We start from the raw sequence: 17,834 nt of genomic DNA, 5'->3' as shown, positions 1-17,834 counted from the left end.
ATTCACTTCTAGGGGTGAACCACTTCTTTTGTCTTAAGAGACATTTTTGTGATAATCTTCATTGTATTACAAATGTAAAGCAATAATAATGATAGCGATAATAATATAGCCTTGCACAGAGTTGCTTCTGGACCAAACACGGTTCTAAACACTTCACATATATTAACTTATCTAACCATCAAGCAACCCTATAAGGTAGGTACTATTATTATTCCCACTGGACAGGACAGGCATCTGAAGTACCCAGAGTTTAATGATTTGCTTGATGTCATTTCTAAGAGGTGGAGTCAGAACTTAGTCTCAGACTGTCTGACCTGAAACCATCTTTGTAACTACAGTGTCAAACAAACTAATCCAGAGGAAAATTGGGTCTGGATTTAGGTCACGTGGGACTCATACGGGGCACTTGAGGGGGAACTAAACTGGCCCTTGATGTTGGGAAGAGGGCCTGATGCCCACCAAGTGTTAGAGCAATGAAACCCCAAGGATGAGCTTGGACTTCTGGGCTCTGAGAATAGCTAAATCTATAAGCCAGTGACATAGGGCTTCTGTGTTATGATTCTCTTCTCTGACTCCCCAAGCTTTTAACAACATCTTACTACCACAGTTGCTTAGTCTTAGCTGTAATGTGAGGCATTGAGGGATGGGCTCCAGGAGCGGAGGAAAGGTGGGGAAGCAGTAGCTGCAGGAGTCTAGACTCAGGTAACCAAGTGGCAAGCAACAGGTCAGAGCTTTTGATACCATAATAATTGTCCTAAAGAAAGTGAGAGTCGCTTAGTTGTGCCGGACTCTCTGCAACCCCATGGACTGTACAGTCCATGGAATTCTCCAGGCTAGAATATTGGCATGGGTAGCCTTTCCCTTCTCCAGGAAATCTTCCCAACCCAGGGATCAAACCCAGGTCTCCCTCATTGTAGGCAGATTCTTTACCAGATGAGCCACAGGAAAGCCCAAGAATACTGGAGTGGGTAGTCTATCCCTTCTCCAGCAGATATTCCTGATCCAGGAATTGCACTGGGGTCTCCTGCATTGCAGGCAGATTCTTTACCAACTGAGCTATCAGGGAAGCCAATAATAGTTTTAGGATTCCCTCAAATTCTTGGGTGGTCAACCTGGCAGATGCCTAATCTTTCTGTGTGTGTGTGTGTGTGTGTTAGTTACTCAGTCGTGTCTGACTCTTTGTGACCCCATGAACTGTAGCCCACCAGGCTCCTCTGCCCATGGGATTCTCCAGGGAAGAATACTGGAGTGGGTTGCCATTCCCTTCTCCAGGGGATCTTCCTGACCAGAGCTCGAACCTGGGTCTCCTGTATTGCAGGAAGATTCTTTACCATCTGAGCCACCAAGGATTAGTTCCTGATTAATAATCTGCAAACAATATTTTCCAGTTAAAGAAACAGGGGGTCACCCTTTGAGGAGTCAGACTTGGTCCTCAGGGAGCACACCTCTGGTTCTGTTGAGAGCATCCTGCTATTTCGGGCAGTACTGGGTTAGGCTGTCGATCATTCCTCTATCCAACCATGACTTAAGAGCTGGGATCCAGGACACCTGCCAACTTTATCCTTGGGATGGGCTCTTCTTTCATATAGCACACATCACAACTGTTGACTGAGGAAGCAGGCAAGGTGAGTCTTTCCTCTCTACATACGAAGAAATGCAGTAAGTGTGTTACTGCATCTAGAGTCCCAGCAACAGAGGCCTTGTCGGTTAGGCACCGGGGGCCTGTGACTGCACACAGGATAGATGGTACAGAGTAGGACCCAAACTCAAAGAAAGTGAGTGTAGAGGAATCAGATCCGGGAAGTGGGTTTGCATAGCAACACAGCTGGTGTGAAGGATGATTCTTCCCAGCGATGTGGACTGGAACAGTGGGGCCTTTTCAAGGACGTTCTGACTCATCAGATTTCTACATGGAGCCACAGATGTATTTAATTTTATACACTGAGACTGATTTGCACACTGTGAGGATGCACGAACCCAGCTGCCTGAGCCCCATAAGTATGGCAGAGATGGGAGAGTGAGTGGGAGATCCTGGCTGCCATTCCAGGGGCTCCGCTCCCGCCAGCTTCCTGGTTCCACAGCCACAAGACAGGCCTCAGCCTCGCAGCTTTCATCTGGGGTTGCAGCCCAATCACCCATCACCACCACACCTCAGTTTTTCTTGCACTCTGGAAGGCTTTTCTGGGTAGCTGGGACTATTGTTCAGAGTCTAGGTGTAACTACCACAGAACAGCCTCTGACTTTAGGGGAAAAAAAAAAAAAAGGACTCTGGACCACATAAGGAGATGACAGTTAACCAGTCCTGCACCCCAAACTACAATTACAGCAATTCTGATGTCATCGTTAATCATACCGATTTATGCTTTGAAAAGAAACCAAATGATGAATAAAATGATTATTTCTGTTTCTGCTTCCCCTTCTCTTTCTCCTCAAAAATTGGCAATAACACTAAAGTCAAATTAAACATCTGTTTGAAAAATAAGCCCGAATGCTGATGACAGCTGCCCTGGACTTACAATGCACCACAGCTGTCAAACCCTAAATTAACAATGATTTTCATTTATGAACAGCACAGAACTAAGATATTATAGAGCTTTTTCTCCTCTATTTTCCTGGCTTCCAGGGGCTGTTAAATACAAAATGTTAGGGAAATACCCAAGGAAAAATGTTGCTGAAATCAGCCTACAGTAATTAAACATGGAAGGAGAGGGGGTGTTCTTTCTTGTTGTTTAGTTGCTAAGTCGTGCCTGACTCTTCTGCAGACTCTTCTGACTCCCCATGGACTGTAGCCCGCCAGGCTCCTCTGTTCACGGGATTTCCTAGGCAAGAATATTGGAGTGGGTTGCCATATCCTCTCCAGGGAATCATCTTGACCCAGTGATTGAACCTGTCTCCTGCCTTGCAAGCAGATTCTTTTCCATTGAGCCACCAGGAAAGCCCTTCTTTCTTCTTTCTTAATCTCATTTCTTCACTGGCTTTAGTTTGGGTGTTCTCTCTAGCAATCAGGCTTGCAGGAAGGCAAACAGTTCAAGGAGAGTTCTTTGATTAGTGGTTGCAAATGAATGGTGATGGATCTATGGAGGAATGTCATCTTCTACCCATCTTTCTAGAGCACCCTCTGCCCATCTTTCTAGAGCTTTCTGCATCTTCAGTGGACTTCAGCCCATGCTTCTTCCAGGTGAAGTAACCTATGACTAGGTATATGACTTTGTTACCCTGTGGTTACATGCTGGGTTTAAAAGATCTAATCAAGCCATTTTGGTGACAGGATAAAATATGCCAACCTGTTTCACACTTACTTCCTGAGATCTGCCAAGACGGCAGAGTAGAAACAGCCTGAGCCCACCTTCCCGCACGGGCACACCAAAATCACAACTGTTTGCAGAACAACTATCAGTGAAAAAGACCAGAACATACCAGAAAAGAACTTCTACAGTTAAAGACATGAAGAAGGAGCCACAACCAGATGGGTAGGAGGGGCAAACTCATGACAAAGTCCCGTACCCCTGGATAGGCAGATAATTATACCGGAGAATAATGACAATGCAGAGGTTCTCCCACCATTTCCACCACCACTGTCTCACAAGAGTTCTGAGCCCCACAACAGGCTACCCACCCCAGGGTTCCTGCACTGAGATGAGCCCCCAGAGCATTTGGCACTAAAAGACAGTGGGGCTTGATTTCAGGAGCCCCAGGGACTGGGTGAAACAGAGACACCAGTCCTTAAGTGTGCACACAAAATCCCACAAGCTCCAGGGTCCAGGGCAAAAGCAAGTAATTTGACAGGAGCCTGGGTCAGACCTACCTGCTGGTTTTGGAATGTCTCCTAGAAGGGGTGGAGGGAACTGTGGCTCACCTTAGGGACAGACACAGGCAGTAGCCATTCTTGGGAGCTACTTCTATCATGTGGATGTTGGTGCTGGTTGGGGTAATGGTTGATGCTGGTGGCGCCTTTTTGAAATATCCTTCCAGCTCATTAGCCCAACAGCCTGCAGGTGCTGAGATGCCTCAGGCCAAGCAAATGGGAGAAAGGGGAGACACAGCCCCAGCCATCAGCAGACAGGCTGCCTAAAGATCTCTGAACACAGCTCAGCCCAACAGAAGGCCCAGGACCTAGCTCTAGCCACCGGAGGAACCAGTCCCAGAATCCGCTGGTCCCTGGCTCTGCTCTCAGGAAGCTTGCATTAGCCTCTAGACTAGCCCCATCCACCAAGTGGCAGACACAGATACCAGAAAACCACAATCCTGCAGTGGATTCTGTGGACCCAGCCTACAGCTGGCCAGACCTTGCCCTGGGAGGTGGGCTCCTGTCGTGCCCACCAGCAGGCCAATACACTTACTTTATGACCCCAAGAGACAAAGTAGGTTTGGAACCATCTCTTTGTCCTCTTCTACCCTTGTCCCAGAGTCATCACTTCCTTCCCAGGGATGGGATGAGGCTCAGGAGTGGAGCAACACATCTATTGTATATTCCCTGGTTAAAAAAATATATATATATATATGTGGATTGAAAGGTTAATGTAGGTCTGATAACATCTGGTGATTTTTCACTGTTGCGTAAATGTTTCCATCTTTATCTTGTGACCATTTCATGTCAAAAATGTTCACAGGGACAAACAAATTGTGGCATATACATGTGATGGAATGTTATACAGATATATAAATGAATGAAGTACCAACACATATTATAATATACATGAGCCTCAAAAACATGTAAGTGAAAAAAATCAGAGGCAAAAGATCACATACTGCATGATTCCATTTATATGACTGGAATTTACTGAGATAGGCAAATCCATAGAGACAGCATGCAGATTGGTGGTTGCCAGGGGCTGAGGAGAGGAGAATGAAGTTCACTGCTTATGGGGAAAGGGTTTTACTGTGGAGAACCGGAAATATTCTGGTGCTAGATAGAGGTGGTGGTTGCACAGCACTGTGCATGTACTACGTGCTACCACACTGATGACTTTGAAATGGTTAATTTTGCGATGTGAATTTAATTTCAATTTTTAAAATGTCCACAGGGTCTAAACGTCATGTTTTGATCTCACTGTGATCAGGGTCCAAAGTACCTTGGCAAGCCCTGCTCCATCAGTGAGAGAGGGGTGGGACTGGCCTTGCTGCCAGGGCTCTGGGCCCTGGTCCACGTGTACTTGCGCATGCCCCTCCCCCCGCCCCCCGAGTTGTGGTCACAGCACTGCCCCCTGGAGTGTGGGTTTTAGTGTTCCACCTGAGCCTCAGTTTCCTGCTGCGCCTAGAGTGCCTCTACAGCATATAATTCCTGTTTAATTCTTCCCAGTTTCCTCCCTGGGAGCTGGATCCTACACTCGGGACTCCAGCTGCTGAATGAAATTCTGCCACCATTGGACAGCTCCCCTGCAACCATGCCACCACCAGCCTCCCAGCAAGCCCTGGCATCTGGATTCCACATGTTGGGTGGTAGTCTTGGACTATCTAGGTTTTCCTGAACCACATACTGACTTTTAACCATAGCTTTGGTCTCTAACTGTTCTCCCAAGAACCAACACTTCCACATGTCTGGGGTTTCCCACCCCCTTTGTTGATTCTTTGCTTCCACCCCTGGTTAGCATTGCTGAGGTCCTTCCTAGTCAGCCTCAAGGGAGCATCACTCTGTTTTATGATGAAAGAGCCGGTGGTTCTTCTCAATACCTAATGCCAAAAAAACTGTAGGGTAAACTGCACTTCAGCCACAGAAGGTCCTTCTAACCCTGCTAGCTGCCTCTAAATCATACACAAAGTTATCACATGTGGGTTTTATGTTATTTCCTTCCAAAATAAAAAGAATTGGTGAAGCCGAATTTACATGAAGTCACAAAGTATTATGAGCTCTGGCTATTTCCTCCTAATACTCATCCTCCCTTCTCACTAACAAGATTCTCTCTTGCCAGGTCCCTGGGTTTGTTTTCCATTTTCTAAATGACATTTAGTTTCTTTACTTGGGAAACAGTATCCGCACCCCACCCCCCACCCCCTGCCCCAACCCGACAGGCAGTCATTTGCCCCTGGTTTACAGGAGGGACTTTGCCCCTCCAGGCTTCACAGGCCAACTGAGGCAGAAAGGCAGGAATGTAGGGGTCAATGTAGCTTAGTGGTGATTAGTTAACAATAGGACTTTGAAGTTGGTGGAAGTGGGTTAAAAACCCAGACCCATCACTTAACTGCTTTATTACCCTGAGTACAAACTCTCTAAACCTTAGTTTTCCCATCAAGAAAATGGGAATAGTATTATGAAGACCCCACAGGGCTTTTATGAAGATTAAGTAAGATAAGGCATGCAATGCAGCTAGCATAGTTCTTGACATAAATGTAAGCTACTTACACTATTATTAATACTAATTGATGCATTGAGCATTGCTATACACCTCTTCACATCCTCTCATCCCAACTCTGACTCCATCCACTGCTGCAGTGAGCAGCTCTGTCCCTGTCATTGGATGGTACACACCTTGTCCGTGCAATGTACCTCTTGCTTCCTGTCCCAGAGCTTCTCTGATGCTGCAGTGCATGTTCAGAATCTGATGAATATTCACATAAGTGCAGCCCAGAATCGCAGGGCATTCATGCTTGTGGGGCTACCCTTGATGAGTGGAGGATAATGACTTTCCCCTTCATTCCAGGGCACACAGTTCTGAGACACACGTCACAAGGCTTTTCAAAAAGTCCTAGAGGATCAAGTATCATTGCCTATAGTGATGGCCAGGTTAGCAACACTCGATCAAATAAACCCACAACCCTCTGCCCCTCTCCTTCCCCAGAATTACTTCCCAAATAAACTGCCTGAACTCAAGGCTTTGTGCCAGCTGGGCTTTTAGGAGAACCCAGGCCAGGAATCAGCAGTTATTGCTTGCATTCCTAGCACTGGGGTATACATTAGAGCAGGGGTCAGTACACTTTTTTCTAGAAGGCTCCACTTAAAAATTATTTTAGCCTTTGTAGGCTATAAGGTCTCTATTGCAACTTCTTGATTCAGCTGCTGTAGGATGAAAGCGGCCCTAAAAAATACATAAATGAATGAACCTGGTTGTGCTCCAATAAGACTTCCTTTATAAAAACAGGCAGTGGGCCAGATATGGCCCATAGACTGTGGTTTGCCAACTCCTGTATTAGGGCCACGAAGATGAGTAAAATTGACCGCCTCCTCTATGAAACTCACAGCCTTGGGTGAGAGGAGGAACACCTAGAAATGGTCTGCAAAGCTGTCTGGAAACGTCACTAGGCACCTTGGACCCCATGCTAAGGAATTTTGGCTTTATACTTTGGTGATGGGAACACTGAGGATGTTCTCAGATCTTATAGCAGCTGCATCTGGGAACAGGTTATCTCACTGGGAAGCAATGAAGTGCTTGTTCTTAACATTTCTGTGAAACCCTGTCCTGCCAGAGGGCTGCCTCCTTTGTATTCCTCCAGCACCCTAAGTGATACTTCCACGAGCAAACTTTCCATCAGACAGCTAAGTTCCCTTATCTCATACCCTTGAGACCAGACACGTCTCAGAATTCAGAATATTTTTAGATTTCAGAAAGATAGTATTTTTCATATATTTTGTAACATCCTCATCAGGGTCTGGGGCAGCAGCAAATACATTAATATTTACACTGAAAAGCTATAAGTAACTTGAAGTCAGCTCGAGGCAGGCTTGGGGCTTAAAAGAGTTAAGAAAACATCTTCCTATTTTAGAACTTTTTGGATTTCAGGACTATGGACTTGGTATGTGTTTCAGCCCTGACTGTGACACCCTCAGAGATAGCCTCTGTGTCCTCATCCACTGCATGCAGGAGGTGCTCAATAAATGTTAGAGAGTGAGCAGAGAAGAATGGCAGGAGAACAGTGTTCATGGAGGGATTCAGGGGAAGAAGAGGCTCGTCAGGGACTCTGGTAAGGGACAGAGGGAGACTCTAGTGCTCTCAGGATTCGGGACTTGATCTGGAAGATGATAGAGGGCCCCCTTCAAGTTTGATAGGTAAGTGGTGCTGCTCAGCTGTGTATGAGGACAGCAGTTCTTGTGCCAGTGTGAGGAAGGTCACAGGGAGGAGCTAGGGGAACCGTACAAGGTTCCTGCAACAGTGAGACAAGAAGTGTCTGCGAATAAGGCAGTGAATAAGGCCAGTGAGGGAAAGAAGAGACAGACCTCGCAGATGATGATGCTGGAGAGGAAGCTGCAGTTGAACTCGGTCTATCTGAGATGGTAGAGTGCAGTACTCAGATCGTAGATGCCTCTGTTTAAATTCCAGCTCTGTCACTTACCCTGTGACCTTGAGCAAGTTACTTAACCTCTCGGTACCTTGGCGTCCTCCTTAGTATCCAGTTCATGGGGTTACTCTGAGGATTAAATAAGTATTTGTAAAATACCCAGAGCAGGGCTTGGTGCTGGGCTGTTATTACTCCTACCACCAATCATATTTTATGAAGTTGAACTCCCCAAATGGTTTACCAAGTGACTGTCTCCTTCAGAGTAAGGCAACCCACATCTCAGACCCTCCCAGGAGGTGACAAGTGAGTGTCATAAATCTAGTAATAAAGCTATGGAAAGAGAGGATCACTTCAAGGGACAAAACTTTTATCAGACTTAAGGGCATAGGACTTCCCTCTGATGGGATCTGTAAACATCTATTCTATTCACAAAGGCTTTTTCTTTCAGTCAGTCACTACTTTGCTATCACAGTTTGCAGCACTGTAGCATGCCAGGGAAACTAAGTGCTGGTCATTCATTTGCAGGGAGAAAGCTAGTAAGAAGATTGCCTGGAAAGCCTGTAATTTAGAAATGTTCAAATCTTTGCATCCAAATAGAAAAGAAACGGTGTTAGGTTTGTGCCAAAAGGAAAGTCATAATTGCTCTGTGCTTCCCTTCCCAGCCCTCCTGGGCAACGGACCATAATCAGCTAAGTGGGCTTCAGAACTGTCATCTACAGATACTGAGCAGACTGTGCCACTTCACACTACTGAGCCGCCTTCTCCCAGGAATATTACCCAAACAGAGTAACGCAAACACCCATTCTTCCAAGTGAGGGCTCTGCAACAAAGTTAGCATCTCCTCTTTCATATTTCCTGAATTTTGCTGCCAGATTTAAGCATCCTTACTAACTTTTTTAGTGAACTTTCCTCCCATCATGTCAGTTCAGAGCTTAATACCCACGAATGGCTCCCTTAACTTCCCTGGTAGCTCAGACGGTAAAGCATCTGCCTACAATGCGGGAGACCTAGGTTCGAACCCTGGGTCGGGAAGATCCCCTGGAGAAGGAAATGGCAACCCATTCCAGTATTCATGCCTGGAAAATCCCACGGACCGAGGAGCCTGGTGGGCCATAGTCCATGGGGTCGCAAAGAGTCAGACACGACTGAGCAACCTCACTTTGCTTCGTACTTCGTTTCACTAATGGCTCCCTTATTCCTCTTGAATCAAGATCAACCTCTTCATCTTGGTACTGAAGAACTTCTATGATTTAGCAATGGATCTTGGCCCCCAAAGACCTTCTAATTTCACCAAGTCTGTCTGTTTACTGTCATCTAAAACTACCATATTTATTCTCACCTCCAACTTCTCACAGCAGTTTTTTCCCCTTCACTTGGAATGACCTCTTCCCTTCTGTCCATTTATCCAAACCCTACTATTTTCTTCAAAATATCAACTAACCTTTCTAAGGACTTCTGGTGCTCCCATTATTACATTCTTCATGCGTCTAATTTCTGACTAACGATGTTTAATTTGTCCCCAGTTCATGTCTGTCTTAGATTCACTAACTTTTGCATACATATTTTTATTTATACCACAACTAGATTTCAGCAAAGTGTCTTGAAAGTCAGGAGCCTTGTTCTACTCTGAGACTTTCTCAGTACTGGTCAACTTTGGGTACATCGTATATGTACATTGGATACTGATTGGCTGACTGGTTTTCCCAACACCACTTTCCACATGAAAAAGAAGGAAACTTTCTCAACTAGACAACTTGGGTGTTTCTCAACTTGAGTCAAGGCATCAGTTTGAAACCTGTACTTCCTATTGTACTAAAAGGGAACTATAATAGTATTCCCATTAAAATCAGGAATAAGCATGAATGCCAGTATTTAATACTATACTAGAGGTGACAGATAATAAACTAAAACATGAAAAAGGAACAAAGGTATATTTATTATTTCCCAAAAGAATGAAAAAAGAAGCCATTAGAACTATCAAGAGAGTTCAGCACTGCCTAAACTCAGACTCAAGGTACGAGAATCAATAGCTTCCCTAAACATAAACAATCAATGATTAGAAAGTTTAATGGGAAAAAAGAGCCCATTTGCAAAAGCAATAAAACTATAAAATATCTATGCCTGGGGGGAGGAAGCCTCACAAGAATGTTCAATCTAAATGAAGAAAAATTGCATTACTTTCCTGAAGGACATAAAAGACCTGAATAGGAGATATTCCATATTTCTAACTGGGAAAACATTGTAAGGATGCTATATATGGAAACATATTGTAGGGTTTGCAATACCATTCCAAATCCCAATATAAGTTTCTATTAAACACAATAAACTCATTCTATAATTTGTCTGGAATTATGAATCTGCTTGAATAGCCATGAACATTTTGAACCAGAAGATTAATGAGCAATGACTTGCTATCAAAACATCAAATAAAACTGTGCTATAAAATGGTATGAGTTTTGTTCAGGAATAGATAAAAAGATCAACAGAATAGAACAGATCTGTATAAAAATTTCATATTTGATAAAGTAGCACTTCAAACAATTGAGGGAAGGACAAACTATTTGACAAACGAATGTGCAACAATGACCAAGACATTTTGAGCAAAATAAGCAGACTTTGATTTCTCATCTGTGCTGGACAGCTCTGGTCTGCCCCTCCAGCCACATTCTGCATCCTTCCACACCCTGATCTTTGCAGGAGAGGAGAATCTGTGTGGAATCTAGCAATGGGCTCTGTTGTCCTCATAGTTGAAGCCAAGGTCAAAAGGGAAAACTGAGAGGGAAACAAGGTTGGGGTCCCTGTGGGGTCACCTCAGGCTAGTAGCTTCCCTTATTCAAAGGTTTCAGCTCCTGGGAGGTGGTGGTCTTTTCTGTTTATCCTCTGTGCTCACCCTTATCCCTTTAGGCGTGGTGCTAAGGACTCTTCCCACTTCTTTTTGGCCACACCATTGGCTTCCCTGGTGGTTCAGATGGTGAAGAATCTGCCTGCAATGCAGGAGACCCAGGTTTTATCCCTGGGTCAGGAGATCTCCTGGAGAAGGTAATGGAAACCCACTCCAGTATCCTTGCCTGGAGAATTCCATGGACAGAGGAGCTTGGCAGGCTACAGTCCATGGGGTCAGAAAGATTTGGACATGACTGAGCAACTAACACTTTCATCATAAATGGACCCCTGACTGGCACTTCTGCTGAGTGTGCCATTTATCTTCTGTTGAGGCCTACTGATGCCATGTTATTCACAAAAGTAAATTCCAAGAAGATTAAAGACCTAAATTTATTTTTAAACCTATAAAAATATTAATAATATGGGGATATATTTATAACCTTGGCTGTGTAGGAAGATTATTTTTAGACCAGGATACAAATTAAAATTCATAAGTGAAAGAATAGATATATTTGATTAAAAGCAAAATTTCAAATTTCTGGATGATGAAAGCAAAGTTAATTATGATGATGAAAGCAAAGAAAGGTCTGAAATTTGTAACAACTTGTTATTATCTGTACTGTATAAGGATCAATTTTAAACATAAATTTATAAAATTATATATTTATAGACATTTATATATAACATTTGTATACATTTTATATAAAATATATTTTATACATAATATACAAATATACAAATTTGTATATAAAATATATTTGTATATACAAAATATACAAATATATTTTATATATAAATATACAGAAATATATGTGCTGTGTGCTTAGTTGCTCAGTCATGTCTGACTCTTTGCAAATCCATGGACTGCAGCCGCCAGGCTCCTCTGTCCTTGGGGATTCTCTAGGCAAGAATACTGGAGTCAGTTGGCATGCCCTCCTCCAGGGGATCTTCCCAACCCAGGGATCAAACCCGGGTCTCCCGCATTGCAGGTGATTCTTTACCAACTGAGCCACCAGATATATATATATATAAACATCAGTTCTAAAAAGAAACTATCAGAAAAGTGGACAAGGATGTGCATGACCATTTGCAGAAAAGAGAAATGGCATAAATATTTGAAAAGATTCTAATTATTACTTGTAATTGGGAAAATAAAAATCACCACAAAATGTCACTTTAAACTATCAGATTGGCAGAACTTTAAAGAATGATAAGCATCAAGAGTTGTTAAGCAAGTAAGGAAACAAGTTCTCTTGTTCACAGTCAGGGAGAGTGTTTAAGTTGGCAAGCTTTCTAGAAGAAAATCTGGCAGTGTCTATTAAAATTATAAATGTGTATCCCTTATGATCCTACTTCTTGGCAGCTACCATGGACAAAAACTTGCATATTTGCTCAAGCAGGCATATATAAGGATGTTTATTATAGCATTATTTGTAATTGTAAAAAACTGGAAACAATCTAAATGTCCATCAACTATGGAATAATTAACACATTTTCACAGTAGATTATATGCAACAGTTTAAAAAGAGAGATAAACCCATATGTTCTGACCTGGAAATATCTCTAATACATTTTATTTAGTTAAAAATCCATTCAAGTTCAGGACATCATGCAGACCATGATGCCATTTATATAAAGGGTACTTATATGTTTATTTATATATTAATACATATAAATGCACACATTAAAGTCTAACAAATACACACCAAATTGATATCTATTGCTACTTCTGCGTAGAAGACTGTGGGATTTATCAGGAGAAATGTCAGGGATCTTTCACTTTTTCTGTATTCTCTATTTTTCCATATTTCACTATTTTCTACACCGTGTGAAATTTTTCAATGTGAATGTATTTACATCTCACCTATAAAATCATTACTTCTTTAGTGAGTAGTTGTAGGTTATATTTAATTCCTTCAGAAATAGATGAAAGGAAGAAATGGGGCTTTAGCATTAAATGGACGGGCATCTTCAAGAAACTGCCTAATTCACTGGGACTTGTGACCTCCTGCATGCAAAGGGGAAGTCTGTAGTGAAAATTAAGTTAGACAAAAACTGCTAGATGTGTAGCTGAGTTCACAGCAGACAGAAAGTATTGGTTGCCCCTTTCTCTCCCCTCCATTGGCCTCTGAGAACCTTGAGGGCCAAGAACTTAACCTCAGTTGCCTGTATAATATTGACACCTGTGCAAACAGAAGTTCAGTTACATTTACTGAAAGAACGAGTGACTGAACAAGCCACATTTGTTCAATGTTAATTTATAGACATATGTTCACATATGTTCATTTTTAATGTAAACAAGGAGACGTCTTTCTGGCTTCCAACAGGAAGATCAAATACTTCTGGTTTGTGAGAACAATAAATCAAAGAAAACCAGACATCTATGCCAAAAGAATAGAGTTTTAGAGAAAGTGAAAGTGAAAGTCGCTCAGTCATGTCCGACTCTGCAATTCCATGGACTATACAGTCCATGCATGGAATTCTCTAGACCATAATACTGGAGTGGGTAGCCTTTCCCTTCTCCAGGGGATCTTCCCAACCCAGGGATCAAACCCAGGTCTCCCGCATTGCAGGCGGATTCTTTACCAGCTGAGCCACCAGGGAAGCCCAAGAATACTGGAGTGGGGAGCCTATTCCTCTTCCAGTAGATCTTCCCGACCCAGAAATCGTACCGGGGTCTCCCGCATTGCAGGCAGATTCTTTACCAGCAAAGCTGCCAGGGAAACCCCTTGAACAAGAAGACTCATCAGATAGATCTAATGTTGGAGAGCCCCAGTCTCTGTGGAGTCATAGGGCTGCCATGGACAGGGGTATGGGTACAGGAAAGCCAGGTTGAGAATGCGGCGAATGAATACACTAATGGACAATGGCCAGGCTGTATATAACAATGACTAAAGAACTCTGACCCCAGCCTCTGCAGCGAATGGTCTAGGAAGCCAAATCACAACCTCTGCAGCTATTAGACCAGCATGGTTAGGACCTGGTCAATGATGCCAGCTCTCGAATTCTTACCCCCACTGCCTCCTCTATTTCCAGCTCAGGACCAGTCAGAGAAAGCCAAATATGTTCTCCAAACCAACCACGTCAGATGCTTCATTTCTAGTAAGCCCGCTCTTGACTTCCCCACGCCAAATATCTCCAGTCAGAAAGTACCTAAATCTTCTCTTTTTTTTTTTTTTTTTCACTATAAAGCTTTCCCACTCCTCACTTGTCTTTGAGTCGGCAGCTGACTTCCCTTGCTATAGAGCAACCTCTGAATAAATAGCTTCTGTTCTCATTTCAGTGGTCTTCATTTATTTCTACAAGGCCTTCTCCCACATTGCAGCTAGATACTAGATACACATTATATATGGAGTTTATACTTATATATAAATTCTACTGCTAAAATCACCAATGTAGATTAATGCTAAAAGTCAAATTTCTCAAGGAGTGTGAGAAAAGATGCTCAGCTAGCATTAAACTAAAGAAAACAATGATATCCATACAGATGGTAGCAAAGCCAGGCCAAATCCAGGGCTGAGTCTGGACAATGGACAGAGGCTCCAGATATCTCTGTGGGGTTTTTTTTTTTTTTTGCACCTCCATAGGTCAGGCACAGTTGGATCAAGAAACTTCAATGACTAGAGAGCCTAGGTGAAATGCCTCCTTATCAGTCTCTTCTCAGGACTGGGCTGGACTTGTAAGTCTTCAGAAATATTCTCCTGCTAGAGGTTCAAACAAGTGAACCAAATATATACATAATGCCTTGGGGGATCTAAAGAAGTGGAAGATGGTTGGGAAGTTCCCAGCCCCTAACTCCAGGAAAAAAATGTTTCTTAGATGCTGGCATTGGAGCCTTGCTCATCTACCCATGACTATTGGCCTTCTGAAATCCTAAACTCCCCAGCATCACTCTATATAGCCTTTAAATGTATTTAAAATATGGTATTTAAAATAGGTGATAACTGTATTTCTCAAACTGCTGAATGTTAATAGATGTCTCAGCAAAAAAGGAACTTTGCAGTCAGGTTTAGGAAATGTTGGGTGAAACCAAGTTAAACAGATTTCTTTTTGGCAGAACTTTGCAAAACCTTCAATATATTAATATATGTTGTGAATCGGCAAGAAGGGGATATATAGCATACAGAATTCTCCAAACTTATTTAACCATAGAAATTTATTTCCTGCCCACTTGTTTACATCTCCCTGAACATCATTCTATGACATACAATTTTGGAAACACAGGTTTGAAATGATGCTGCCTTTCAGAGCAAAGCCATTGACTGGCTAATACTTCTCATCACCTATTGTGGCTTGCCTAAAGGAGGATCAAGAGGCCCCAGAGAAGTGGTGCAAGAGGGTATTTTTGATGGGAGAAGGAAGAAGACGGGATTATGAAGCTGAGCCTGGGGCCAATGGAGGTTATATTTAGGTCTCAGTCCACTTAGCACAGTTTAAGAATATAGAGCATTAAATTCAAGATGGACGAAGCCAAAAATTATCCTCAGCAGGGTTGTAATTTTTCTTAATCAGACGTAGGATCATTATCTCCAGGAAGATAGTAATCAGAAGATCACTATAGGAGAGGAGCAAGGAGATTCAGGTAATTGATACTTTTTAAAGCACTTTAGGAAAGATGGCCCATAGTCCCATTTTAGAGTCAAGATAATGGAGGGCAGAGAGATGATACAGGTTGTCTGAGGCTCCAGGAAAGCCACTTTTCCTTCTGCAACCACACCATGAGCCACAAAGGAAGGGGAATGAAGAGTTCTGAGGAATCCATGGTCACTTACTTTAGAATGACACAGCCAGTTCCTGCAGGTGGCGCTATCCAGAACACCTGAATCCGCGTCCGCCTCCGTGGGGTGCTTTCTGTGACCGCAACGGGGCAATTACTCATAAACTGTGTTTCTTCTTCATCTATGATCTGTGGAGAACCAGGGGAAAATAAACATGTTAAAAGGTAATGCCACTTTGGGAAGTTGTGTTGCCAATTCCTTAATTTTAGTTTTAAATCTGTCATTTTCTGTTAGCAGTTCTATATCCCCAGGACACCAGAATACTGCCCGGCACAGAGTCCCACTCAATGTTTGTTCACTTAACATAAAGACAAGGATATATAGGTCAGGTTCTCTTCTCTCTGGGACCAGGATCTTATGTCAGCACTTTGAGGGACAGGCCACTAGGTGATGATCTTGCCCATTGATTACAATAACCTGGGTCCCAGTTCAGGGAAGGGGGAGGACGGGGAAGAGAGAATCAGAAACAAACACTATATATACCTAGACTTCATGATTCAATCTTATAACTTGAAATTAAAATGTTAAAAGAAACTCCCCCATTGTGGAGGAAGTGTACCAAAGTACGTAAAGGCACCCAGTTTTATGCACTTCTGCAGTGTTTCTTTTATTTGTGCCTTTTATTGGTGTTCTCTCAACTTAGCCATCAAGGTTTTCCACGACATTGCAGAAAAGCTGGTAGCCATCCCCCTTCCTCAAAGCTGTTTTCACCATTCTTCTGCTTGCTTCTGGGTCTGCCGCCAGGACTTGCCTATCCCTCTCATAAAACCACAGACTATTAGATCTGGAAGGATCTTTTGGGGGAAATCATCTAAGTCCAATGGATCTTAAGTGCCAACTCCAATTGATTGCTAGTAGGCTGTATCATGAGTAGTATTAACATTAAGAGATAACACTTACTGAGTGTTTAGTATAGGCTAGGCACTAAGCTGAGTGCTTTATATGAATTATTCATTAAATTTTCAAATACAATTTAATGAGATTATATCCATATTTATTTTATTTAAAAACATTTTTAAAAATTCCTCTTCTTTAGGAAAAGCAGCTAAAAAATTGTCACATCATATATTTTTATCACTGTTGTCCAGTGATGAAACAAAGACATTTTATTTATCTCAATATTCTTTATTCTTCTCTCATTTTTCTCCTTTATTTGCCACTCACTCCTAAGTATTTAATATATGTTCTTCTGAATATATATACATATATGTATATATATAATTTACTTGAAATTACATAGAGTTTTGTATTTTAATATTTCTTTTACATAATTTTTCCTTAAAGTTTTTATTTTGTATTTTGTTAGCCAATTAACAAGCAATGTTGTGATAGTTTCAGGGGAACAGTGAAGGAACGAAGGGACCCAACCACACATAAACAGATATCCATTATCCCCCAAACCCCTCTCCTATCTAGGCTGCCACATAACATTGAGCAGCGTTCCATGTGCCATACAGGTCACTTAATCTTATTATGTCAGTTTTATCACATGTGAATGTAACAGATACTACCTGCTGCCTAGTACTCCACTGCAAGCATAGACCACATTTTACTTACCATTCTCCCAGTGAGGGGCACTGAGCTGACTTCAGCTCTTTTCCGCCACAAACATTACTGTAATGCAAATCCTCAAGTTGCTCTGCTTTTGAACCTACACAAGAGTTTCTCAGTAATATAAATCATGTAGTGGAACTGCTGGTTGTGAGGTTGTGGGTCTAGTCATATTAATTTTACAGGTGGTACCAGATTGCTCTGCAAAATGGGTATACCTATTTTTAGTCTACAAGCTATGCACACCTGTTCCCACTTCCCACTATCCTCACTAGTACGTGTGATTACTGGACTTTCTAATTGTTTCTAATCTGCTATAAAATAGCAGCATGTTTTCATTTAATACTAGCCAGTTTGGGCATTGCTTTATAAATGTATCAGGGTTCTTCTGTGAACTGCCAGTTCAGAATC

General features: G+C 42.5%; 1 protein-coding gene across 1 annotated transcript in view; it reads right to left on the bottom strand.

Moving 5' to 3' along the window:
- SPON1 (spondin 1) overlaps nt 1-17,834 on the bottom strand; it is a 302,143-nt gene that overhangs the window by 194,252 nt on the left and 90,057 nt on the right. Inside the window, exon 3 of the mRNA XM_020873051.2 lies at nt 15,867-16,000. Coding sequence (XP_020728710.2) covers nt 15,867-16,000 — 134 coding nt within the window. The remainder of the gene's footprint in view (nt 1-15,866; nt 16,001-17,834) is intronic.

This window comes from Odocoileus virginianus, chromosome 10 (genome assembly GCF_023699985.2).
Source record: "Odocoileus virginianus isolate 20LAN1187 ecotype Illinois chromosome 10, Ovbor_1.2, whole genome shotgun sequence".
In the NCBI taxonomy this organism is placed as follows: domain Eukaryota; kingdom Metazoa; phylum Chordata; class Mammalia; order Artiodactyla; family Cervidae; genus Odocoileus; species Odocoileus virginianus.
Note: the sequence above shows the minus strand (reverse complement) of the source record. Positions and strands in the feature narration are given on the sequence as shown.